Source organism: Leiobunum rupestre, chromosome 5 (assembly GCF_980474605.1).
Source record: "Leiobunum rupestre chromosome 5, qqLeiRupe1.1.hap1, whole genome shotgun sequence".
Lineage (NCBI taxonomy): Eukaryota > Metazoa > Arthropoda > Arachnida > Opiliones > Sclerosomatidae > Leiobunum > Leiobunum rupestre.
This window is the reverse complement of record NC_143388.1, coordinates 25,542,780-25,570,345: the sequence shown is the minus strand read 5'-3', so window position 1 is coordinate 25,570,345 and position 27,566 is coordinate 25,542,780. Positions and strand designations below refer to the sequence as shown.

The 27,566-nt window shown below is 35.3% G+C and overlaps 2 protein-coding genes across 3 annotated transcripts; one reads left to right on the top strand and one right to left on the bottom strand.

The window, feature by feature from the left end:
- Positions 1 to 21,431: 21,431 nt before the first annotated feature.
- Positions 21,432 to 24,217, bottom strand: LOC149943957 (ribitol-5-phosphate transferase FKTN-like). Of its 2 annotated transcripts, XM_090174620.1 has the most exons (3): positions 24,138 to 24,217; positions 22,916 to 23,075; positions 21,432 to 22,861 (listed from the first exon to the last, which is right to left on the bottom strand). In XM_090174620.1, the coding sequence occupies exons 2-3, from the start codon at positions 22,937 to 22,939 to the stop codon at positions 21,596 to 21,598; spliced, it is 1,290 nt and encodes a 429-aa protein (XP_090030746.1). In that variant the 5' UTR covers positions 22,940 to 23,075; positions 24,138 to 24,217; the 3' UTR covers positions 21,432 to 21,595. The 2 variants fall into 2 exon arrangements, with proteins under 2 accessions (XP_090030746.1, XP_090030745.1); XM_090174619.1 differs by having other exon boundaries at positions 21,432 to 23,075.
- Positions 24,218 to 24,457: 240 nt separating this feature from the next.
- Positions 24,458 to 26,684, top strand: sty (sprouty signaling antagonist). The gene has a single exon (XM_090174621.1). It carries the CDS (start codon positions 24,458 to 24,460, stop codon positions 25,235 to 25,237), a length of 780 nt encoding a protein of 259 aa, XP_090030747.1. The 3' UTR covers positions 25,238 to 26,684.
- The last annotated feature ends 882 nt before the right edge of the window (positions 26,685 to 27,566 follow it).

The following is a 27,566-nucleotide window of genomic DNA, read 5'->3' as shown; positions in this document are numbered from 1 at the left end:
GTGTATTTGTGGATTTTTCCCCCAATACAGATAATTTCCCGATTTCTTCCGAAAATATTTTTAAATATTGCCGTTGTTTTTTTTAATATTATTGTTTTTTTAAATATTGCCATTGTTTTTTAATATTGATTTTTTTAAATATTTCCGTGGTTTTTTTAATATTATCGAATTTTAAATATTGCCGTGGTTTTTTATATTATTAAAATTTTAAATATTGCCATTGTTTTTGAATATTGAACTTTTAAATATTACCGTTGTTTTTTTATATTATCGAATTTTAAATATTGCCATTGTTTTTGAATATTGATTTTTTTAAATATTGCCGTTGCTTTTTAATACTATAATTTTTTTTAAATATTGCCGTTGTTTTTTTTTAATGTTATCGTTTTTTTAAATATTGCCATTATTTTATTTATTTTAATATCGATTTTTTAAATATTGCCGTTGTTTTTTAATATCGATTTTTTAAATATTGCCGTTGGTTTTTTATATTATCGAAATTTAAATATTGCCGTGGTTTTTTATTATCGATTTGGTAAATATAGCCGTTGTTTTTTAATATCGATTTCGTAAATATTGCCGTTGTTTTTTATATTATCGAATTTTAAATATTGCCGTTGTTTTTTAATATCGATTTGTTCAATATTGCCGTTGTTTTTTAATATCAATTTTTTAAATATTGCCGTTGTTTTTTCAATATTATCGGTTTTTTTTAAATATTGCCATTATTTTATTTATATAATTTATTTTTAAATATTACTAGTTTTTTTATATTATCGATTTTTTAAATATTGCTATTGTTTTTTAATATTATCGATATTGTAATTTTGCCGTTATTTTTAATATCGATTTTTTAAATAATGCCGTTGTTTTTCAATATCGATTTGGTAAATATTGCCATTGTTTTTTAATATTGATTTTTTAAATATTGCCGTTATTTTTTAATATTATCGAATTTTAAATATTGCCGTGGTTTTTTATATTATTGACTTTTTAAATATTGCCGTGGTTTTTTATATTATTGACTTTTTAAATATGGCCACTGTTTTTTAATATTGATTTTTTAAATATTGCCGTTGTTTTTTAATATTATCGTTTTTTAAATATTGTCGTTGTTTTTTAATATTATCGTTTTTTAAATATTGCCGTTGTTTTTTAATATTTTCGATTTTTAAATATTGTCATTATTTTATTTATATAATAAATTTTTAAATCTTACAATTATTTTTATATTATCGATTTTTTAAATATTGCTATTGTTTTTTAATATTATCGATATTTTAATTTTGCCATTGTTTTTTAATATCGATTTTTTAAATATTGCCGTTGTTTTTTAATATCGATTTTTTAAATATTGCTATTGTTTTTTAATATTATCGATATTTTAATTTTGCCATTGTTTTTTAATATCGATTTTTTAAATATTGCTATTGTTTTTTAATATTATCGATATTTTAATTTTGCCATTGTTTTTTAATATCGATTTTTTAAATATTGCCGTTGTTTTTTAATATCGATTTTTTAAATATTGCCATTGTTTTTTAATATCGATTTTTTAAATATTGCCGTTGTTTTTTAATATCGATTTTTTAAATATTGCCATTGTTTTTTAATATCGATTTTTTAAATATTGCCGTTGTTTTTTAATATCGATTTTTTAAATATTGCCATTGGTTTTTTTAATATCGAATATTAAAAAAATTATCGTGGCTCTTCTTACTATCAATTTGTTTTAATATTACCGTGGTTTTTATTTTCAATATTTTAATAATAAATTATTTCAATATTTCCAATAATTTAATATTTCGCATATTTCAATATTTCGCATATTTCAATATTTCGCATATTTCAATATTTCACATATTTCAATATTTCGCATATTTCAATATTTTGCATATTTCAATATTTTGCATATTTCAATAAATTGCATATTTCAATAAATTGCATATTTCAATATTTCCGATATTTTAATATTTCAATATTTCAATATTTCCGATATTTTAATATTTCCCATACTTTAAATATTTCCAATACTTTAAATATTTCCATTCTTTTAACATTCCCCATATTTTCCATATTTCCCATACTTTCAATATTCCCCATATTTTCCCTATTTCCCACAATTTTAATATATTATCCATATTTTCAATATTTCCCATACTTTTAATATTCCCCATACTTTTAATATTTCCCATACTTTCGATATATCCCATACTTTCAATATATCCCATACTTTCAATATTTCCCAAACTTTTAATATTCCCCATACTTTCAAATATTCCCCATACTTTCAAATATTCCCCATACTTTCAAATATTTCCCATACTTTCAATATTTCCCATATTTTCAATATTTCCCATACTTTCAATATTTCCCATACTTTCAATATTTTCCATACTTTCAATATTTCCCATACCTTTAATATTTCGCATACTTGCAATGTTTCCGATACTTCTCAAATATTTCCCATATTTTCAATATTTCCCATATTTTCAATATTTCCCATACTTTCAATATTTCCCATACTTTCGATATTTAAACATATTTTCAATATTTTCCATACTTTCAATATTTCCCATACTTTTAATATTTCGCATACTTGCAATGTTTCCGATACTTCTCAAATATTTCCCATACTTCTAATATCTCTTGTGGATTTCTAAATTTCCTGAAATAATTATTTCTCTATTGTTACTTGTTCACCAGCAGATATTTCCGAAATTGTATCCCCATCAGAGATAGCTTAAAGGTACAGTTTTTAATTAATACTTCGAATTATTTCTTTTAAAATGCTCGGAGGTATTTTCATTAATTTTCCGAAGCGAAAGGTTAATATCGATTGGAGCCGAAAATAGTCTTCGTTTCAAACGCGAGCCTGCTGCCAAAATTAGAGTGGTTGCTCGGAAATTGAAAACCCCAAATTCAGCTCCGATCAGCTTTTCTCTGTCTTCGCTAATTGTTTACTAGAAAAGGCTGAAAGCGGAAACCGCCTTTTCGACTCGGACCATTACTCTCTGCCTGGTTGCCAGGGAGGTTGCCAGGGAGGTTTCCAAGATCAAAAATGTTGAATGTCAAGGCTGCCTAGCGAGAGTGCCCCATCAAAAACAGATTGTTAGGGAGCAAGCTAGTGAAACTTTCGAGCTTTTGGGGGCGACCCGGGAGCATATCGTGTTGGAAGACGGGTTAATTGAATTTTTGTTGTTTGATTACTGTTAGAGTGCTTGCTTTATCGGGTGCTGCAAGCTTTTGGTTACTTTTAATAAAATTATTTCCCAGCAACCCAATTGTTGGCATTTGCCGTTGTGATTAATTAGATAATTAATGAAATTATGAAATTAATAGGCAGATACAAAAATGCTCGAAGTATTATTAAATTGATAGGTAACAGGAATTTCTGAAAATAATTAATTAATACAAGTACAACCCTATAACCAAATAATACAGACTTTCAATCTAGCTACCTTACTTATTAAAAACGTGATGGAATATTCCATTAATTGTTTGGCCAGTTAATATTAATAAGGAAATAGGGCTATCTCTAAGAAAAGCTTATATTTACCAGTTGGTTTGGTTATATACTATTTAACCATACGACCGAAAACATTTTTGACGTCATAAACCTTGAATCTTTAACATTTTTAGCCGAAATGGCGGGTTTCTGTTAAAAGGGTATGAATTAAAATAGGTTAGGTTAGGTCGGGTCGGGTCGGGTTGGTTTAGGTTAGGTTGGGTTAGGTTAGAAAAAATAAGTTAATAAGTAGATTAGTCCATTAAGAAAAGGTATAAAAAAGCTAAACTATAAACAAATTTGAAGAAATTTAAAAACTTACTAATAGCTCGTACCGGTCTTCGAGCAAACAAAAAGGCGCGAAACTCGGACCAAATAGATCTTCGAGTGCAAAACTAAATTAAATTAAATAAATTAGCCAGAAATTCCAACGGTAGACCGGTTTCGATCTATTTGGGACTCGTCAGTACCGTGCGGGAAATCTGGGGCGTGATTCTACTCTTATCGTTAGGACTTAACGAAAGAAAATTTTCGTTGGCTCCATTGAAATTATATTAGCTAACGAAAAATTATTTTCGTTAAGTAGCTAACGATAAGAGTAGAATCACGCCCCTGGCTCGCGACTATAAGACCGAATAGAGAAACTAAGCCTAAATATTAAAAATTTCAAAACGAGTTGCGTAGCAACGGAAAGCCGAATAGGGGGAGGGTGGTGGAGAATACGAAATGTAAGGAACCACCTATGGACTGCATTGCAAAGGTTAGGTTAGGAGAGGTCTGGTCGGGTTCGGTCGGGTCGGTTTAGCTTAGGTTGTGTTAGTTATGGTTGGGTCGGGTATGGTAGGTAAGGTTGCGATTATACTATTGTATTATATATATTTTTTAAATTAAGCACGTATTATTTAAAAAAATATACTATAATTAAATTTTAGATAAAATTAATGATGAGGTTTTTGATTAGTCAAATAACTTACGAATGGTTATTGAGCGTTCGATCACTGGCTGTTTACTAAAACTAACCGCCGATTTTTTCAAACCAAGGCCTTTCAATTACCAATGCAACGAAATAAACGATTTCTTTTTTTGTTATTTTAATCGTAGACTGAAATGGCTAATTGCATTGTTGAGAGTGAAATAATGGAGTGGTACGTAAAATGGTTCTTTTGACGGGGCGAGGAGAGGTCAAAAGGTCGCACGCGTCCGGCCATTTAAGAAAAATGCGCCAGAGAGTGAAAATTGTGGAAAAGGATGTTGGATAATTTCTTGAATAGAACAGAAGCGCGTTTCCTTTTCCTATTAAGGGTTTCTGACAAATTAAAAAAGTGTCCATTTGAGCGTGAAAACGACCCTTTTCTGTTCGTCCTCCGCCTTATTGTTCGACGCGCTTATTTTCAACGAAATCCTTGCGAAACACTCGAATTAAAATTCCCATTGTCCATCCGACGATCTAAGCCTTGGCCCGCGCTAAACGATTCGCTTGATACGTGCCTCGCTAAAGCCACGGAAAACTCAAATTGAATCCGATACTGCCTATTCTAGATGACTTCTAATTGCCGCTTTTTACCTTCGCCAACGGATTTGGTGAAAACTTATGAAATTGACGAATGTAGTTGTAAAGGTGGGGTGGCTGAGTGGTTAGCACTTTTGCCTCGCAGCGTTAGGAGCCGGGTTCGATCCTAGTTTGTGGCTCCTTCTGCGTTGAGTTTGCATGTTCTCTCCTCACTGGTTAAAGGGGTTTTCTCCCGAGCTCTTCGGTTTCCCCTTCCACAAAAACTTGTTGAGTAAGTGAACCGAAGTTATCGAAATAACGCTCAGAATCGGAGGGCGTTTTCCTTTTGAAAATCGAGTCAAATAAAAGCTAATTTTCAACCCCGTCTTTTCACGTGATAAAATGCACTTGGGAATTGTGGGTATTATGTATAAAAGATGGTTTCATAAAAACAAAAAAGTTTTTTTTTGGCCTAGGAGCGCCCAAAATTTCAAATTCGAGGTAAAAATGTAAGGAAAACGCCTCCAACATGGGGAGTATAGCAGTGTGATAACTTCGGTTCATTTACTTCTGGTTAACGGTAATAGTTAGTGTAGGGAGCTGTTGGCTCGCGTGGCATGAAGGGCTTTCCACCACCCTCCTATACGCATTGTAACCCGGCCACCTGTTTAAAGGCATTAAAAGTTGCTGGATGACTTAGGCCTAAGGTGGTGCCTTGGTTATTAGCCTAGCTGATTATTATTAAGTGACCTTTTCTGTGCCGCTGGGCCCATGGGTTAATTTTGACGTTATACCTTATCGATCGACCTCGATATGATAACCCTATGAATGTTTAGTAACATTTTCCGCCACCAGATGAGGTTAAGGACTCCTTCAGAATCACGCTATATTGTTAGAGTAACGCTCAAATGAATTGTCCGTATCCAGAGGTGAGTCAGAGCCTGCACGCTTCGAAATTTAATTTAATTAATAAGCAAATTAAAAATTTTAGGGTTGTTAAAATTTTAGAAGTGTTCAAACTGTAATAAATAATATTAAACATAATCTACAACTAACTATAAGTATCCAAAAAGATGACTGAAGTGTTTCTTAAGACGACTAGATTTAAAATAATTTTTACAAACTATTGCTACGCCCCCTTTAGTTCGCAATTGAAAGCTAAAGCAGATGCTATAGTCTTAGTCGATAATTCAAACGGTGAAAAACGCTGCCGTCCAATTTAGTAAAATATTTTCGGCGGCGTAATCGTCGGCCATTTTCGGTATGGAGATACAGGCCGGAAGGCAGGCAACTCTCTCAAATGTTTTCGTTTTCAAAACGAAAATTTTGCGGCGTAGCTATCGACTAAGACTATTAGTTTTTCCTCGTCGTTATTCGTAAGTTTGACTTTATAAATTATGATACTTGAATTTTAATATAATTTTGGCATCGTTTGTTTATATTTTGATAATATTTAAGAAAAAGCGTTCTTATGACTTTTTAATTTGTCTGTAGCAGACGCTAGATCATATCGGATAAGCTAGTTCCGTTACTCCACCTAGACTCGTTTCGGTCACCAATTTGAAATGGGATATGAACAGATTTTAAATTATTACCTATTAAACCACATCCATTTATTTTACGCCATTTTCATAAAAATTGTTGAAGATTCATTAAAACAAAAACTAAGGGTGTTAAAAAATTATGTGAACTTATTCGTAAATACATATTGTAGTTTTATCTCGATAAAAATTATTCTATAAGCTTATCGATCGATCTTGATAGTTTTATCGTTAACCTTATCGATCAATCTTAATAGTTTTATCGTTAACCTTATCGATCGATCTGAATATCTTTATCGTTAACCTTATCGATTGATTTTAGTATTTTTATCGTTAACCTTATCGATCGACCTTGATATTTTTTATCGCTAACCATAATCGATCGATCTTGATAGTTTTATTGTTAACCTTATCGATCGATTTTGATGTTTTCATCGCAAGAGAGTCAGTAGATCAGCGAATCTTACATTTCTGACACCAGGTTTAACAGAAGCTAGGGATGATTGGTGCGAGTTAAGTTCGAAAGAAGTCGTATACGTATTAACAGACATTTTTTTATTTCATTCATACTCCCTTTAAACATTATCGATCGACCTCGTTATTTTTCTCGATCATACTTGTACTACTGGCTTTAGAAAAAGTCGCTTGATGACTTAGTCCGAAGGTGGTGCCAAGCTGATTATTTAACATCTTGGATAGATTGGGATATTTTAATCGTTAAACATTATCTAGCGACCATTTATATTTTTATCGTTAAACATTATCGATCGATCTTGTTATTTTTATCTCGTTAGCCCTATCGATCGTTCTTGATATTGTTATCTCTTCATCCCTTGTTTATACATTTTGAAATTGCTCTCGTTATGCCGTAGCGATTTACCTTATATTTTGGTCGTTAAATATTAACATCAGTCTATAATATTGTTCCATAAGTTTGTCACTTTGGGGAATATTTTACTGAGAGCTAGTATCAGAGTGACGACATCACAAGTCGAAAATCTACCCCTAGCGAGGCGCTGTCAAAAGCTACGAGATGTGAAATTGGCCAAGGGTGGACCCTTACAATCTGTGATTTTCCCATGCTATTTTACGTAGAGAAAGTTTAAATTTGAGTTATGAAAAATATTTTTGGTTGCCATGGCAAAACGAATGGGGATTTAAACTTTTACCTTTAGGAGCTTTCCAGGTACACGAAGGTCTACTCAACCCCCGAGTTTGAAAAAAAAAGGGGATAAACACCTCGGGATGTCTCCTTGTGAGAAGTGGCGTAGCTATCATGGGTGACACCCGGGGCGGATATCATGGTGTGCAGGTCCTGGGCCCATAGGCAGATAAGAAGTCTGGGCCCCCTTTGACGCTCTGCATTTACTCTTATCCCTGGAACTAGGCTGTGCCTGAATTTCCCTGATTCAGCTTAGAAGTCTGAGCTATACGGTTATATTACTAAATAATTAAAATCGTCGACTAAATATGCGATAATTATGCAACATTGCGATTTAAGGCTGCGCCCGTAAACTGCCAGGCAGAAAATTTGGTAATTTTAAAACAAAATCTTCTACCTAGGAAATTCTCCAATATAAATTACTATTGATATTATAGATTTATGTCTTCGAATACAGTAATTACGGTCACTGGAGGGCCCCCAGGCCACGGCCTACGTAGGCCTAGGCGGAAATACGCCACTGATGGTGTGCTACTTACTAGTCTCTAGTTTGTGTAAGTTTTTATTTTTTCATGGTCGGGTGTCACCCCAAATCACTCCCAAACGGGTGGCACCCGGGGCGGACCACCCCCCCCCCCTTAGCTACGCCACTGCTGGTGAGTAAAACTTTTGCATGTTAAGAATAGGAAGTGTCATACTTATATATTAATATTATTCACTTATGATATTACCGATCGACCAATTGATATTAACGAACGTCCCGGCGAGTGAAACAGTTTTCCCGAATGATGTCCATCTTATTGGATGACTGGTATTTCGAGTCCTTTTGTTTAAAGCGAATAATTTTGCCTTCTCAAGCATCCCATATTCTCCGCGAGGGGCCATAGTCTTGGCTCAGTCATGCGATGACGACTCTAGCTCTACATTTCGGTGAAAGCGAAAGACAATGAGTGGATTGTCCGCACTTCCGCCGCTCGACACCTCGTTCCGACTGAAGGGTTAAACGAGCGAAGGTCAGCATCCTTTCTCCTGGCCACTCGCGACGTCTTCGGCTCGTCCCTTCGCCATTCATGAAATATCGCCTCACTTTCCATTGACTGATTTCGAGGATTTACGTCCCCCCCCCCGCCATTCATTGTTACTACTACAACCTACTACTACTACTATACACTATTTGCAACCCCTCCTACCTCCCCCCCATTAACGCTTGAAAAAACATTTAATTCATTTCTTAATCCACCCAGTTTTGCAATATTCCTCGGATGAAATCTCATTTAAATGTGGAAAGTCATTCTCCAAGTTTTGAGACGTGTACTGGTACAATCATTATTAAAGTTTCGAAAAGTGTACTGGTACAATCATTATTAAAGTTTTGAAAAATCCAAACAAAAAAGCACGTGTTTCTGTTAGGTCTTGGCTCTAGGGCGCAATTTTAAATGAGTTGGTACTAAAATAACTGTTAGCAGGAATCCATACCTCTACTTGGAATGCTCAATTGCTCAACCTGCCGTATCGCGTATGGTAAGATCACTATGACGACGTGATTATATTGATTTAATAGTGATTAAAATTATTTAATCGTGATAAAAAATGTAATCATTTAAACAAGATTATTAGGCCACTCTGAAGCTTAGTGATCTGCCCCTCGTATTTTCGTCAAATCGAATTGCACGGAAAAGGTGATATTTGGCGTTCTTTTAGTTAAAATCCGATTGATCATAGCCTGATTAGTAATTATAACTAGCGGATCTCCTTGAAGCAGCGGGGGAGAGGGGGGTGTCGGCGTGCAGGTGCGATTCTGTATTATGAAGTCGTCAAAATCCGCGTTATCGTATAAATTTGCCCAACACTCAGTTGTAACATTTTCCAGTGTCGCGTTTCACCCAGCGGGACCATCTCCGCATTAGCATTCTTTCCCGTTTCCCGACACTCCGGGACGCGAGCGGTATTCGCTTAGGACAACCTCGAAATAGAATCAATCCGTATTTAATCGAAATTAACTGGACTAAATCAATTAAAACGTGATTAAATTAATTGTAATCGTTTTCCAAACGATTAATTAAGAAATGATTACAAATGATTTAAATAAGAAATGATTACAAATGATTTAAATAAGAAATGATTACAAATTATTTAAATAAGAAATGATTACAAATGATTTAAATAAGAATTTATTACAAATGATTTAAATAAGAAATTATTACAAATGATTCAAATAAGAAATTATTACAAATGATTTAAATAAGAAATGATTACAAATGATTTAAATAAGAAATGATTACAAATGATTTAAATAAGAAATGATTACAAATGATTCAAATAAGAAATTATTACAAATGATTCAAATAAGAAATTATTACAAATGATTTAAATAAGAATTGGAATGATTACAAATGATTTAAATCAGAATTGAAATGATTAAGAATGATTTAAATAAGAATTGGAATGATTACGAATGATTTAAATAAGAATTGGAATGATTACGAATGATTTAAATAAGAAATTATTACAAATGATTTAAATAAGAAATTATTACAAATGATTTAAATAAGAAATGATTACAAATGATTCAAATAAGAAATGATTACAAATGATTTAAATAAGAATGGGAATGATTACGAATGATTTAAATCAGAATTGAAATGATTACGAATGATTTAAATAAGAATTGAAATGATTACGAATGATTTAAATAAGAATTGGAATGATTACAAATGATTTAAATAAGAATTGGAATGATTACGAATGATTTAAATAAGAATTGGAATGATTACGAATGATTTAAATCAGAATTGAAATAATTACGAATGATTTAAATCAGAATTGAAATGATTACGAATGATTTAAACAAGAATTGAAATTATTTGAAATGATTTAAACAAGAATTGAAATGATTAAAAATTATTTATATAAGTATTGAAATTATTTATATAAGTATTGAAATTATTTATATAAGTATTGAAATTATTTATATAAGTATTGAAATTATTTATATAAGTATTGAAATTATTTATATAAGTATTGAAATTATTTATATAAGTATTGAAATTATTTATATAAGTATTGAAATTATTTATATAAGTATTGAAATTATTTATATAAGTATTGAAATTATTTATATAAGTATTGAAATTATTTATATAAGTATTGAAATTATTTATATAAGTATTGAAATTATTTATATAAGTATTGAAATTATTTATATAAGTATTGAAATGATTATATAAGTATTGAAATGATTAAAAATTAAACAACAATTGAAATGATTACGAATAATTAAAACGATTAAAATGAAAATTGAAATGATCAAAAATGATTTATATAATTGAAAAATGAAATGGTTAAGAAATTACGAAATCATAATTAAAAATTTTATAAAGTCGTGATTAAATAGTGATTAGAAAAATGATTAAATCGCCATTTAATTATGACTATACCTTATTTAAATTTTATTTTATCCTTTTTAAAAAATGATTCAATCGTGATTGAAAAATGGCAAAATCGTGATTCAATTTTTTTTAAATCGTGGTTTATAAATGATGAATTTCTGAATTTTAAATGAATCACGTTTAAAAAAAATGATCGTAACTAATTTCTGAATGCTTTAATCGTGAGGATTTTAGTTATCAGCCTTTGGCGTGTTGGTTAGTGCTCGGCGTACGCGTTAAGAAGCGACGATAAGGAGTAGCCGAGGGAGTATATTTCTCGGATTTAAATGTGACTCTAGTGGCGAATAATTTAAATGTCGTAATGAATGCTATCCAAGAACTCCTCTATTTCCGTTGCTTTCATTTTCCAAGTACCGCGAAGACGGTCTTATTTGAATATTCCGTTTAGCAAGGACTGAGCGTTCGTCATGTGCACTTCCTCAGCAGGAAGAGAATATTTAGAAATTTCTATCTTGTAAGTGGGACAATTGGTTTAGCGCGAAACGTGCGCGAATCCTAAACGTTACTAACAAGGAGACTACCCGAGGTGTAACTCACCGATTTTGTTCAAACTCGGGGTTTTGGTAGACCTTCATGAAACTTGAAAAATCCTAAAGGGAATTTGACAATACAAAATATTAAATTTTCCCATTCAAAATAAAATGGGATTTGGACCTCAAATTGATCAAAAGTTGATCAATTTTGATGTTTTTATTGTCAATTTTTCTTTGTTTTTTCTTTTTTTGGCATTTTCGAAATTTTGAAATTTGTTGAAATTTTTCACAGGGGGGTGCCCTAGGAATCGGTCAGAATCCCATGTTATTTTCAATGGGAAAATTTCCATTTGATGTTGTCAAAAACATTTTTCGTTGCCATGGCAAAACGGTTGCCCATTGAATAAATTCCCTTTAGGATTTTTCATGATACATGAAGGTCTACCAATCCCCCGAGTTTGAACATAATCGGTGGGTAACACTTCGGGATGTCTACTTGTAAGATGAGAGCTATTTGGTTGCAATTTATTTCATCTAGGAAACTGCGGAGAACATAAATTTTTTACTTGATGGGGTTTCTATACTCATACTGAAGCATTTCTCCACACCCATTGGAGGAGCCACAAAGGATTGGAAAATATTTAAATTGAGAAAATATAAAATAATTTAGTGTTTGCCTCATTTCATTATTTAGGGGTTAATATGGTGCACATTCTAAGTTTAAATTGACGAAAATTCTAAAACGTTATTTGAAAAATATGACAATAAATAAAATATAGATTTAATTTCATTTTAATCTTAAACAAATTAGGTTAGTATATGATTTAAATAACTTTATTTATCTTAAGAAAATGATTGATTTAAATCAAAGGAGCTAATTCAATTAATTGATAATAATGTACAATACCCTTTTTTGTATCAAACCAATCAAAGTAAATCAAATAAAAAGTAGTAATTATATTTCATTACGTTTTAAGTATAGATTACTTTCAACAAAATATCAATTGATTAGATAAATTAGTTTACAAATAAATTAAAATAAAAGATCAAATTGAAAAGATGAAATCAAATCAGATAAATCATTTTTCATAGCTGTGATTTAAATAAAACAAATCTTCATTCAATTATTGGAGTATTTTGATTTAAATAAATTATATTTAACTATGACTTTACCTTAGGTTACTTATACATCGAAATATCAGTAGATTAGATAAATGGTTTACAAATAAATTAAAATAAAAATTAAATTGAAAAGATGAAATCAAATAATTTCGGCGGTGATTGAAATAAATAGTGAGAGCGCATGGTGATAAATTGTTCGAAATTGGTATACAGCTCTGAAAATTATTATACACGTGCCTTGAACTATACTCTCGACTACCTAAATTTTATTTTTCAAAATAACCGACTGGAAAAACTTTTATAAGCAAAAAACGCTCTTGTTGCCGAGGACGCGCGCATCTTAGTTTATTTTATTTTTAAAATAAAATGTTCTAAGTTGCACCGCATCTCCGCAACTTTAGGAATTAAAAATGGTAAGTCGCGAGTAGCTCGCGTGGTAAAGGTGGTAAAGTTATGAATTTTTTTGTGGTAATACGTGTCACAGTGCTACGTAAAACCTGATATGGAACCACATCGAGGTATTTTTTTACTTGACGTTTTTTACCATTTTTCATTTTTCTCCATAGGGAAAAATGGTAAATCGCGTGTATCTCAGGTGGTAAAGGTGGAAAAGTTATGAAATTTTTTATGGTGATACGTGTCATAGTACTACTTAAAACCTGATATGCCATTTTTCCCTATGGAGAAAACGTCGAGTAAAAAAAATATATCGATGAGCTTCCATATCAGGTTTTAAGTAGCACTGTGACACGTATTACCATAAAAAAATTCATAACTTTACCACCTTTACCACGCGAGCTACACGTGGTTTACCATTTTTTATTCCTAAAGTTGCGGAGATGCGGTGCAACGTAGAACACGGTATTTTAAAAACACATATTAACTAAGATGAGCGCGGCCTCGGCAACAAGAGCGTTTTTTGTTTATAAAATTTTTCCATTCGGTTTTTTTGAAAAATAAAATTTAGGTAGTCGAGAGTATAGTTCAAGGCTCGTGTATGTCAATTTTCAGAGCTGTATACCAATTTCGAACAATTCGGGTATATTTTGTAACCATGCGCCCTCACTAAAAACAGTAATTTGTTGGGTAGCATCTGTTGCGACATGATCCACTGTTTTCCGCATTGATACGTGTCTAATTATTTGTTTTTCTCTCCGCGAGGTGGCGTTACCGACGAGGATGCTCCCTATTCTTCTTCTCTATGCATCGTCTCCTTCATGGCCACAGCTTCCTTCCGCCGGAATATCCCAAATGACGCTGGTTTTCTAGTTACAAGGGAAACGCGAGCGCAAATGACGGCCAAACCCAATATTTCAAAATTGAAAATTGGAAATTGACGTTAAATTTTAAACATGCCACTTGGATACATCCTTTGTTCACCTTTTTGAAGGTCGATATCACCATTCTCAAGGTCAAGAGTTAAATATTAAATGAAAAATTATTGTTCTTTGGAAATCTACCTTCTATTGACGTGAAGACATAAGTAATATAATAACTGTCAAGTATGACACTTGGATACATCCTTTCTTCACCTTTTTGAAGGTCGATATCACCATTCTCAAGGTCAAGAGTTAAATATTAAATGAAAAATTATTGTTCTTTGGAAATCTACCTTCTATTAACGTGAAGACATAAGTAATATAATAACTGTCAAGTATGACACTTGGATACATCCTTTCTTCACCTTTTTGAAGGTCGATATCACCATTCTCAAGGTCAAGAGTTAAAAATTAAATGAAAAATTATTGTTCTTTGGATAAATACTAAGGCTGGGCGAATAGCACTTTTAGCCTATCGAGACGTATATCGAATACCCAAAAATTTTATAATCTAATTCCGAGACAAATAGTAGTTTTCGAACCAAATACCGAATAGTTAGGCTTAATGCATATACTACCTTATCAAATATTCGTCGAATAACAGGTCTAATAGTCGAAATATATTAAATTTTAATATCTAAATGGTAAAACTGAATTATTTTAATGATGTCATAGGTGACCTATGACGTAAATAGAAAACAAAAACTATCGCCGAATATTTACCGAATAATAGAAATGTTATTCGATATTCGATCAAATACAAAAGAGGCGTGAAACCAATATCGAGGCGGTTATTCGTCTCGATATTCGATTGAATTATTCGGATAATTCGGTAATTCGCCCAGCCTTAGTACATACTTTCTTCACCTATTTGAAAGTCGAGATCACCATAATTATTCGAATATCGCTATGTTTTCAATAGTTATTTTAAATTACAATATTTTTCTATATTTTCAAGAGCACTACTTTGAAGGTCAACATCGTTATTTTGAAGGCCAAAATGGCGATTTTCAAGGTCACTATTAGAATTTCCTAAAGACCTTTTGGATACTCCTGCCCTAAAATTTGCATAGGCCCTAAGCATTTTTTTCTTCAATATTTGTAAAAAAATTGGTAAATGTTTCTTTAGAAATCGTAGGCCCTAAGACCTACGAAGTCATAAGGCGCTGTACCTAATGCGCCTCATGCTCAATCAGGCCTAGAGCCTGCAGTATTTAAGGATTTGTTATAGCCACACTTGAGGCCAATGTTTTCGTGAAATTTCAAACGCTTTCAAAATCAAAAACCACTTATCCTACTTACTTACTTATCAATGTAAGATAAATGATTTAATCACTCGCTTCGTATAGCAGTGGTACTTTTCTCGCAATTTTAGAGTTTATTACGTCCCACCAAATTTTCCGACTATTCTTGGATCTGGGCCACAGATATTAGGTAGGAATGCACCGATATCGGTACAGCCGATATATCGGCTAAAGCTATCTATCATAACAGTAGTGTATATGATAAAATCATTGTAAAAGACGGTTCAGTGCACTGTCATACCATTTCATTCTCATTTTTCATGAAAAAACGTTTGCCCGAGCATATCCGAATATGTTTCTTTTCATTTTACATTTTACATATTTTGTAATTACAAATCGAATATCGTTGATTTTATTTGTTTACACTCGTAACCCCCTGTCTAAAAAATGTATGATCTAGCTTCTGAAGTCTGGCGTACGTGGCGCGGCCAATCAAATACAATATTATCATTAGTTAAACGAGGATTTCCTTATTTTTAAACGTTTTTCCTAAAAATATGTTTTTTTAATACCAATATCGGCTTCGTTTAAGCTAGGAGCAACAAACACAAGGAGAACGCAGCTAGCCTTTAAACACGCTAAGGCAGTGTTGCGTACAAATTTCATTGGACGACCTTTAGGGAGTTTAGGCTGAATGTTTTACGGGCGGGGGGGAAGACAATTTCCAAATTTTCCCCTTCCGACGGCAGCAGGCGCTAAATCGTTTAAGCAATGAAAATTGTACACGACTTTTGACGGGTTGCGTTCTCCTTGTGTGGGGTGCTGTGTTTGTAACTCCTAGGTTCAAGCTGATATTGGCCGATACCATTTTAAGAAAAATAGGTTGATATATCGGTGCATCATTAATTTTAGGCCTAATACCTTACTTTTGCCTCGACGTCAAGGAGATTAGTTAGTTGCGTCTTCTTCTCGCTAGAGGCGTTTATTCTATTTTGGGTATGACGTCAGTTTTGCATCACTTCACACATCGCTATCAGTAAATATTTCGACAAACTGTCACACTTACGGAAAACGTAATTATAGGTTTACGGTGATACCAGAAGTGCATAATATATCTCTTACGGGAGAAGTTTCCATCGGATTCTATTGAGCGCGAATTTCCCACCAAACCGGGGATGTGTACGCCGCGTCACTGCAAAAATATTTCCATGACCATAAGTAACATAATATACATAAGTACGACACTTCATATTCTCACCACGCTAAATTATTTAATGATAGGCTGTTTCACCAATGACCATATACAAGGTTGCCACAATATTTTCAGATTCAAATTCCCTGACTATTCCCTGTGTTCCCTGACCATTTTAAGAAATTTCGCCTGACCTTTTTAAACAAATTTAGACAAATTTTAACTTTATATTTTACTTTTATCAGAAGTTTATAAATTGAAGTCAACCTAAATTTCAGTACAAAAGTATTATTGCAACGTTAAAAAAATTAGCAAAACTTTAAAGGAACTAAATAATAATCATAAAATTTGTCAGATAACTAGAGTCAAACTAGCTTCAAAATTGAATTTCCTGTCTTATCCCTGACTTTTTACAAATTCTTAAAATTACATGAATTTTCCCTTACACGTGGCAACATTGATAAAAATAATTATGTGACTAAGGACCTACAAAGTAATTGACTATTGAATTTTCGATTAAATTAATTAGTTTTTTGAAAATTTGAGACTCGTATCAAACTAATTTGGAAGTAATTTAGATTACACAATCACTTTACGATAGACTATCATTAACCGAAATCGTTCAGTGTCATACTTATCATATTATGTTACTTATGCCGTTACATATACCAGCTAGGCTAATCAGCTAGGCTAATACCCAAGGCACCACCTTAGGTTTAAGCGAGGGGTCGGACATTTACCAAAATCCCGTACACTAGGTCTAAAATCGCCAAATCTATGGTAAATTAACATTGAAATCCCAAAATCACTTCAAAAATAATGATAAAATCGCCAAAATCTCTACGAAATCCCGTACAAAATAATGGCAAGTGTCCGACCCCTCGGGTTTAAGTCATCGAGAGCCCTTTAAAGACATTACCACGTAAAATGTTAAAATTAAACTAATATTAAATTAATACGGCAATATGACGTATGAGAATAAAATCCAACTTCCGGCAAAGTGATTATGACGTACGCAATTTTCTTTTGTAGTTCCGAAAGAGCGGTATCTCCCAGCGGATGGAGGAAAACGAAGGTTGCCAAAGGTCCTATAGGTTCGGCCTCCTCGTGGCCAAAGAAAGTCGTGATTGGGGCGCGTTCTCTTTTCGCTTGACGTTTCCTGGTGGATCATTTCCTAATTTGCCCGCGCGGAAGTAGCTTCCGGTCGCCGCATCCGGAGGCGCCCCACAAAGAAAGCCATTCTTTCTCACTCTCGCTAGTCTTTTGACTTTCCAAAATAGACCTTTTTTCGGGGGTCCCCCACCATACCCCTCCTCGCGATATATCCTAGGAAATAGTCACCACAAAGGAGAGGTGCCCCACCTGGCGGACAAACCTCGCAGGAAGTTGCGGTTAGGACTGTCTTTTCATCTCCTTTTACGGAGATTTTCGGGGCCTTCTTCGGGTCGGCGGGGAGCTCGTGAAATCCACGAAAGATGTCTGTCTGCCGTTTTCTAGTGTCGGAGTGGCCACGGGTCCCGGTAAAACAATTATTCCGACTTCTAGATGTGACTGGAGATAGCTATACTTCAACGTAGTGGCGGATTAGCAAATATGTTGAATAAGGTTACTCTTAGGGCCCCGGGTAGCAGCTTAATCCTAGGGGCCCGGGCAGTGGCGTAATTGGGAACTCCGGAGCCCCCCCGCGAAAAACGACTCGGGGCCCTTTAAAATAGCACCGATTTCAATCATAAACGTTTGGAGGCCCTCTAGTTCTCCGGGGCCCCCCGCGGCGCGAGGTCTGCGTGGGCGCTATTTACGCCACTGGGCCCGGGTAGTATTTCCCAAAAGGTATAGGGTGCCTCCAGTCGAGGTTAAACGAAGCTCACAGGAGCCCTAATGAAAGTGATGTCTAGGGCCCGAATTCACCACTGTTTCTTTAATGAGAAATATAAAAGAAGAGTTCAAAACCCGGGGTCCCAATGTACACGGGCCCCAGTAAAACAATAATTATGACCCCAAGAGATTATTATAGTTAGCTATACTTCTACGACGAGAAACGTTGAATACGGGTTCAAAACCGGGGCCCGCTTAAGCTGAGCGGGCGCCGATAATTGTACCAGGTTCCCCCATCTTGGTCTGTGTTTTGTCACAGTAAAATTATATACAGGGTGTTTCAACTTGTTCGAGGTATTTATAAAAAAAAATTAGTGGATTGAATTTAAAAAATTTCAAAAGTTGAGAAAAATTTAATTTACAATTTTTGTGAAAAATAATTGACATAATTGAAAAAATATCAGCGAATTATTAATAATTTATTAATAACGATCTAATTTGCTCCAAAATTCGAATTTACAATGGTGAAGCGGAGGCTATTTTATATTTAACCTAATCCAATTTAAAGTATTACTCGTACCATAAGTCTATAATATTGTTACATAAGTGTGACACTTCCTATTCTCCACATGTAAATGTTTTACTGACAAGACAGACTGCATTACGGGCTTCGGCGCCGTTTTGAGTCCGCTCGATAACGCGTCACACGTAGCCTTTGACAGCGCCTCGCTAGGGGGAGATTTTCTTCTTGCGATGACGTCACTCCGTTACTAGCTCTCACAAGGAGACGACCCGAGGTGTTACACACCGATTTTGTTCAAACTCGGGGGATTGGTAAGACCTTCATGTAACTTCAGAAATTCTAAAGGGAATTTATTCAATGGGCAACGGTTTTGCCATGGCAACGAAAAATGTTTTTGACAACATAAATTGGAAATTTTCCCATTGAAAATAACATCCGTATAGTGGAGCTAATATACTACAAAATTTCTTCATTTTGTTTCGAGAAACAATTTAAAAAATTGAAAAAAAAATTAAAATACCAAAAATTATAAAACAATTGTTAAAAATGGACGAAAAAAATCAAAATGATCCTATTTTGATCAATTTGAACCAAATGGGACTGAAAATGAACCGATATGGCTTAAATAGGAAAAATTTCCATTTTATGTTGTCAAAAACATTTTTCGTTGCCATGGCAAAACCGTTGCCCATTTAATAAATTCCCTTTAGGATTTTTCAAGTTACATGAAGGTCTACCAATCCCCCGAGTTTGAACGAAATCAGTCTCCTTGTCAGTAAAATATTCCCCAAAGTGACAAACTTATGGAATAATATGATAGACTTATGGTAGAACCTATAATAAAATACTGATCAATCGCTTTCAATTTTCCTCAGAAAAGGAAATGCCGAAGAAAGTGCGAATGTTGAATGGCAAGTGAAGTATATTTTTGGCCACGAGGAGGTTCACCGGAAGTTGAGGCAGCGCCCCCTGGTAAGCTCCTTTTTGAGAAAAGCGACGTAAATAATAGTATTTGCTCGAAATAGAAGTCTCAGCTCGTCAAGTCAGCCGCGCTGGAAAAAGGGGTTCCGAAAATACTCTTCATCCGGTCCTCCGCGGAGGGTGCGGAGAGCCCGAAACTGACCCTCGCCCATTTCATTGAAAAACATTTGGCCCCAGAGAGACACCACACCTTTAAGGTCGTCATTGACTGAACCGCGAAACACCTTTATGGGCCCGTCGAGCGCGTTCGCCTCGAGGCATAGTTGCCCATTGTACTCTCCGCCGAAGCCACGCTTAAAACGGAAGTTATTAGAAACCTACCCGAGATTCTGTCATGATTTATGGCCCTATCTGTCGTAGATAAATTTTCGTAGCGTCTTATCAGCGTTTACGGTTATCCGTATAGTGGAGCTAATATACTACAAAATTTCTTCATTTTGTTTCGAGAATTTTGTTATTTTAAATTTTCCGCTCTTCAGGAGGTTATCTCGATCGTCATTTGTGACGTTTTTGCGCGGGAAAAAGTATGGACCTAATTTAGACGAAATTTAATGTTGGCGAAATATTTATACTAGAAATAGTTGGGCCACGGAAAATCAGTTCCGACTCTGAGAAATTTATTTTGACGTAATCGGAAACTTAAGTGACAAATTAGTTCCGTAATTGTTATTTATGATTGGATAAAATAAAATAATTATAATGGTTAAAAATTGTTAAGTTCTAATTTCATTTCTAAATCGTAATTTTTTAAAATTGAGAAAATTTTAATTTTGGTTGGTTCCTGAATTTCGGCTTCTACCTAAACTATATTTATTCATTCATTGTTTTTTTTTAAATAAAATTAATGGTTCGTTACATATCGCTCTTAGAAAATTAAAATGTAATTTAATCCTAATTAAATGTTAATTCATATTTAATCATTTGGTTTACCCGCAGGGACGCGTTGAATTGGAATTGTTATAGAACCTATAGACACAGGATTTTGGTAGTTTTAACTTCAGGGAAGTATGCTAAAAGCATCGTATTCTGGTATTGGTAAAATTTGGTGAAGAAATTGTTAATTCTAGTTTCGTAAGTTGGAAAATTTTCCGGAAAATGACCGAGGCCTTTTTTCCGGAAAATTATCCGTATTTTTCCGAAGAAAATAAAAAAAAGTTTTCATTACACGATTAGTCTAATATATTGTTTGCAAATTGAAATAAAGCGGTATTTTCGCCTCTTTTTGTCGAATCTAAAAGTAAAACTAAACCTCAAGACTAGTTTAAACTGATTAACAATGTAAGACTATTAATGTTTTGTAGTATGTTTACTGATATTACACATTTTATATTAGTAAACATACTAGAAAACATTAAAAGTTAAAAAAAAATTAAAAACCCTTAAAAAGTAATTTATGTTTAATTTTTTATTTTTTCCGATTTGCGGAAAATTTTCCGCATTTTATTTTTCCGGAAAATTAACAACACTAATAAATTCAAGGTTTTTCAATTACTAAATTTAGTCGGTAAAACAAAATTGAATGTGATATGAGATTTTGTAAAAAATAAATGAAATTTTTATACTAGAAAAATATTCTAGAATCCATAAATTTTATTTACAAAAAATGGCACACTTTGGAAATATGGCATATTTTACAAAATTGTCTAGTTAGCCCACGGAGTGGTCTTATTTTGCACTTGCGTGTATTTAGCGCGCCGTAAGATTTAAGGTTTACGGATCCAATAAAACACCATGATGATTTGATTAACGTTTAAAGGGAGGAGCATACTAACAGACCTTATAACTCCGGAAGTGGTAGCAGCTTGATGACCTCCGGCCACTGGTCAACCGGCCAAACGCCGTTTTCTTCGACATTCGCCGGGTTTTTCTTCCAGTCCCAGACTTTGAGAGGTTCGAACCAATTGTGTCCGTAGTTGGCCCGGATGTACGACTCGGTCTCGCAGGGAACTCTCACCAACAGTTCCAAGAACTCCGTCCAGCACAGGTTAAATTTGGGGAAAATGTATTTGAACTTGCGGCCCGTCCGGGCTTGCGTCCCTCCGTTCCAGACGTAATTCTCGTCTTCGTAGAAAAAGAAAATGTCCAATTTGACGTCGCCATCTCTGAAAGACAGCTCCAGGCTGTCCCCTGGATGGCCGAACGAATGGGTCAACGGTAGATCGTGGGTTGAAAAGGTTGACACCAGGTCCGGCGTGTAGTCCTTGACCCAAACGCCTATGTCCACGTCTTGGGTATACGGTATAATGCTGCACTGTCGAAAATAGCCCAAACAAGTACCGCTACTTAACCAGAATGGTATCTTCAGTTTGTCCAATAATCGACTAACTTTGGCCAATAGTTTCCAAGCCTTCGTTTGGAATTCTTCGGCTTGGCTGGTTTGGTCTTTGCCGAAACGGTCGAAAAAGCGTTGAGCCGTCGTATAGTTGCATTCTTTAAAACGCGTCTCTTTAAACGTTTGTCCGCTCAACGCCGATATCGGAACCGGTACGAACGTTTTGACGCCATCTACGAGCGCCGCTTGTATTTCGACTTTGTCGTACAACGCGTCGTATTCTAATTCCTTCTTATTAACGCTCAAAGATGTCAGCACCGCTTTCTGTACCGCACCTCGCCACCATTTTTTAGCGACGCGCTCGTAGAATACCACCACGTGAATACGGTTACCAGAGGGTAACTCTAGGAAGTAATGGAAGGGTATTTTGACTTCGAGACCGTGATGCAGTAGGCTGGGGTCGTTCCCGCTAGAGACGGTGACTTTCGCGTCCAATTTGGACATGTACTTCATCAACTTGTCGCGTTGGCTTTGACTCGACAATTGGGACACTGTCGACAGTTGTAGCCATTTACCGGTACAGAAGAAATCGCATACGCTACGTTTTCCGACGTCCGTTGCCGCTATTTTGTCGAGAATGTCCCTGTCCGACAGGAACAACGGCACGTCTTGGCGGCTCGCGGCGTCGAAGAAACGGCCTAGGCCCTCGATGTACCGTTTAGAGTTCTCAACGTCCGTTTGGTCGCCGTCTTCGACCCATTCTAAAAGATACTGCAACGTCCACAGTTGAAGTAATAGTAAACATACGGTGACGAAGATACTAACCGTCACGAAATACCGTCGTTTCATGGCTCACATTTAAGGCTTAATTTGACTAGAAACGCGTTCGACGATAGGCCTAGGACCGTCTTCCGTAATATTTTCCCTCCTTAGTTCATTCGCCGTCGGATAGATGGCGACACGATCTCGCGGACGCGTATTTTTCCTAATCAATGAGAATTTCCATGTCAGTGATAAACTGCGGAAAACTGGAAACGGCGTAAAAGAAACCGTTTCGCCATTCATAATCTCCGCCTTCTTCTACATTTAAAAATATCAACGAATCTTCTCCCGTACGTTTTTATACGGTAATTTATTTCGTTTTTCCCCGCGTTTACGATGTTCAGATATTGGAAAGAGCTCGGCGTTACGCCAACGTACGCGTGACCTTACAAAAGATGGAAACTCTACAGCTAATAAAACGAAGAAAAACTAATTTTATTCGACGCTGCGTACGTAGCGTTTCGAAATTACTACGGCATTAAATTACCTTCCCCTTCGTGTATTTAAATAATTTCCAGAAAGGAAAACCGGCGAAGATTTAGGCTTAGAATTCCCCCCCCCCCCAACGTGGCTCTCCCCCCCCCCCTCGGTATGGTTACTACGTTTCGTATCTGACTCGTTGCAAGGGCCCCCATTCAAGCTAATCAGGCCGCCATTACGCAAGTACGTCGCCCCTCCCCCCTCCGTCGATCGTAAAATGGACTCAACCGGAAACTGACTCGTACAACCTTTCCGCCTCTAGTTCCATATTTTGTATAGAAAAATATATTTTCCAATTCTTGTTTCAGAGACTAATTTTTGGAGATATCTACTATTAGATTTGTATTTTTTTTTTGTATAAGGTGTATTGTAAATGATTCGCTAGGTCAGTTTTTATTTTATAAAAGAGAAAAAAAAGCGCTTCAAAAATCGCGATTTTCGCGTCCATAGCTTGGCGCCGAGTAGGGGAGAGTATACCCGAGGTTTGAGCTTCTCCCCCCGGTAAGGGACCGTATTCATTCAACACTTTGTCATCCATTCACAAAAACGTCACGTCTCGTTCTCGTCGCCGATTGGTCGGATGGTCGGCGCACGCGCGCGAGCCGCGTAGCTCGGGGCTCTTCGTCGATCATTCTACATTTCGCGACGATTCGCGCTAGAATCGCATCAGCGTCCGAACTCGCTGCCAGCGCGTCCGACACTAAATTTAGAAAAGATAGTAGAGAATAAAAAATAGATATCCTACCTGACCCTGACGCGGCAAATTCTATCGGTGAACGCGTCTCCTTGGTCAGCGTATATCGGTTGGAGATTGTTTTCGCGTCCGGATTCGGGTTCGCCAAGGACCCGATGCGGAGTTAGGCCTCGGCTCTTTTTTAGGCCTAGCGTGAACGACCGCTCGCGTTCATCTTTGGCGCAGAGAGTGAAGTTGCCGCGAGAGAGAGAGAGAGTGCCTAAAATGGAGGATCAAGACTTGGCGTGGAATTTTAGCGCGCATTAAGGATAGCGGCGCTGATGAAGATCGGATGAGTTTGGTCCGCGCGTGTGAAGACTAGAACATTCTGTATGGCTCAGAATGGTAGTTCTTGCGCCGTAGGCCTCCAACGGGAGCTGATAACTCTAGCCCAACCACGGCCCGGTCAAGCCAGGATCACCAACGACTATATCGAAACCCCGCTGCGGCCGCAATTGCCGCCGCTGCCCAACACCAGCTCGTCCTTCACGCGGCACCAGCACCACCCGCGCCCGCACGATGTCGCCGACAAGAGGCCGCTGCCCGCCGTGCACGGGGCGGCGTCGGGCGGCCGCGCGCCGCTCGCCGGCCCGCCGCCGGTCACGCACCAGCCGACGACCTTCAAGAAGGATAAGGCGCGGGAGGCCGAGGTGGACGAGCACGCGGACTCGATTATTTGCCGCGAATGTCTGCGCTGCAAGTGCGAGGCGTGTCGGACACCGCGACCCTTGCCCTCGAAATGGATTTGCAACGATAAGTTCCCCTGTTCGGCGCCGGCTCTCGTCGACTACTGCAGCTGTTTGTGCTGCGTCAAAGGCCTGTTTTATCACCTCACGAAAGACTACGAGATGGATAGCGACGTTTCTTGCGCGGACAAGCCCTGTTCGTGCGCCCCGCACAAATGTTGCCCGCGCTGGACTTGCCTGGGATTGTTGTCCCTGATGTTGCCGTGTCTGTGTTGCTACTGGCCCTTGCGCGGGTGCGTCCGCCTGTGCGAATTAGGCTATTCGGGGTTCTCGGGGAAAGGGTGCCATTGCCACCTTAGGACGGACAACGCGCCCGACAAACCTCCTCCCGAGAAGAGACTCTTGGATTCCAATTCGGACTGCTAGGCGACCCTATTCTACGTAATACGTACGAGCGCGGATAAACATAGGCTTTAATTCCTAAGACACGGTCCGCTTTTGTGCGCCAGTTCTCCACTGGATTTTTGTCGATTTGGAAAAAGGAGCCTAGAGTAAGCTTGTCTCGCTTATTTATCACATTCTAAGGTGAACCTATATTGTCCCGGTTGGCCCTTACGCCGCGTTTAAACACCAATAAATTACGTACAGCAACCGACAACGATTCAATCGACAAGTTCTTTGCCGCCTTATACGCGATTTTGACAAAAATATCCAATTTCGCGGAAATTTTCATCGTTTTAGCTTAAATTTCATTGATATTTCTTAGAGGTCGGGGATGGTTAACTTTTATTCAATAGATAAAGCTCTCAAAATTATTCGTAAAACGTTTTGATCAAGTAATTTATATTTCTGTATTATCCGGTAAATTTCTTTGTTTACATTTTTTCCCGAAAAAAATCAATTTAAACATGGATAATGATTAACCGTCCCCGACCTCTAATATTTCTTAAAATTAATTATCAATTAAGTTTAAAGTAAGTCGACCGAGTTAATTTTCCTATTCATAAAAGTTCTCCAACTAAGTTATATATCGAAAACTCTTTTTATTTTAAATTTTTCATCTTTCAAATTTAACTAAAATTTAAAAATCTGCCAAAACCTTTAGTTTATTTTCGCGATGGTTGCTTTAACGAAATTTATTTGTGTCTAAACTATTGTAAGGGTAAACCCCTTAGCTTAATTTATAACAAACCAAAGTTTATAACTATACTCTCTATTGTCAGGGCCAAAGCTAGGGCTTACTATATAGGTTCGAACCTGAACCTTAAAAAAATCCTAGATCTAACCCTAATGTTTACAAATTTGTGCATATGTAAATAAGCGTAAATGTTTATAAATATTTTTCGAATGTGGTGTTAAAAATAAGAGAATTTAACGGGGCTGATAAATAAAAAAAAGAGTTTTTGAAAAATAGGATATGTGAAAACAAATTAACCTAAAATTTTACCAGCAGGGAAAGTTATATTATATTCAGCCGGTATTTGTATTAAAAATATTGACTCTGGTTAAATTAAATTAAAAAAATAAATGTACATTTATAGTTGTCATGTAAATGTACATTTTACTCTATACTAACTGCTACTCCAGAGTCGCAAAATTTAACCTTTTAATATAATTAAATAAAAAAAAAAACATTTATTTTCAATTTCAAATAAAATTTTAGATTTTTTTATGGAAATAAAAAAAACGTTTTAGTCCCAGGCCTAGTCTCCCGCGTAATTTTTTTGTAAAAAAATGAAAACTTTTTTTTTTTGACAAAACCCTAAAATAATTACAAAAATTTATATTTATTAGGGTAAAAAGAAATTCCCACAAACTTATTTTTCAAATTCTTCGGGGCCCCCTCCCTCCCTCCCCTGTTTTCAAATCAAAATTATCAGTCCGAAATTTAATTTTAGCTTTTTGTGGTTTAGTAACTTTTAGAGTTAACATCAAACAGATTCGTTTAAGTAGTAATTAAAAAATAATTGTTAGTAAAAAGATAATAAAAAGAATTAACATTAAGTGTTATAAAGAAACTAAACTTTAAATGTTGTTTTTTGCGAAAATAATGTTTGAAATATCTCTGTCGTAAATAGAAAAAAATCAATGTTTACAGTATCCGAAATTCAAAAAATGAAGAAATGTCTTAGAGCAGTTACTGTCCCGGTTAAAATAAATTCATTTTTATCTTAACTAAGCCGCGCTACATTTTCAAAGATTTAAATTGGCGTTGTTTAATTACGATTAGAGTGTTAAAATTTAAAAAAAATGTTAAATTTAAAATAACGAAAACCCAACTTCTATAAATCTGTATTTGTAAGGTTTAACCTTAACGTAAAAGAAAATATGAGAAAAAAAAGAAATTGTATTTATTGTGCCCTTAACTTTAGCTTAACCACGTATAACTATTTTATATGAAAAATGCGAAGAAGGAAAAAAAATCTATTTATTTGAGAAAAGGTACAAAATGTGGGAATTTAAAAAAAAACCAACAACAACAAGTCGTAAATTGTGAATAAAACTTTTATCGTAGTGAAAAGAAAACTAATTCTCGAACGTTTTTAATAATTTTACGAACTTTTTTTGGGGACGGAAATCCGAGGTTTTGAAATTTTCCTAAAAAAACCTTCAAAAATTTCTCAAGCTTCGGGTTGCAAGTCCCCAGCATTCACATTTGTTCTTTTAGGCTTACAATTTTTTTTTTAATTTCTGCGCAAGGAATAACTCTATTGTAGTATATATTTTTAAAGAAAAAGAAAAAATGTCTTTCATA

What these genes read in the sequence shown, in the direction of transcription:
- sty (XM_090174621.1), top strand. Translation starts at nt 24,458, where the DNA reads ATGGCTCAGAATGGTAGTTCTTGCGCCGTAGGCCTCCAACGGGAGCTG.
- LOC149943957 (XM_090174619.1), bottom strand. Translation starts at nt 22,939, where the DNA reads ATGAAACGACGGTATTTCGTGACGGTTAGTATCTTCGTCACCGTATGT.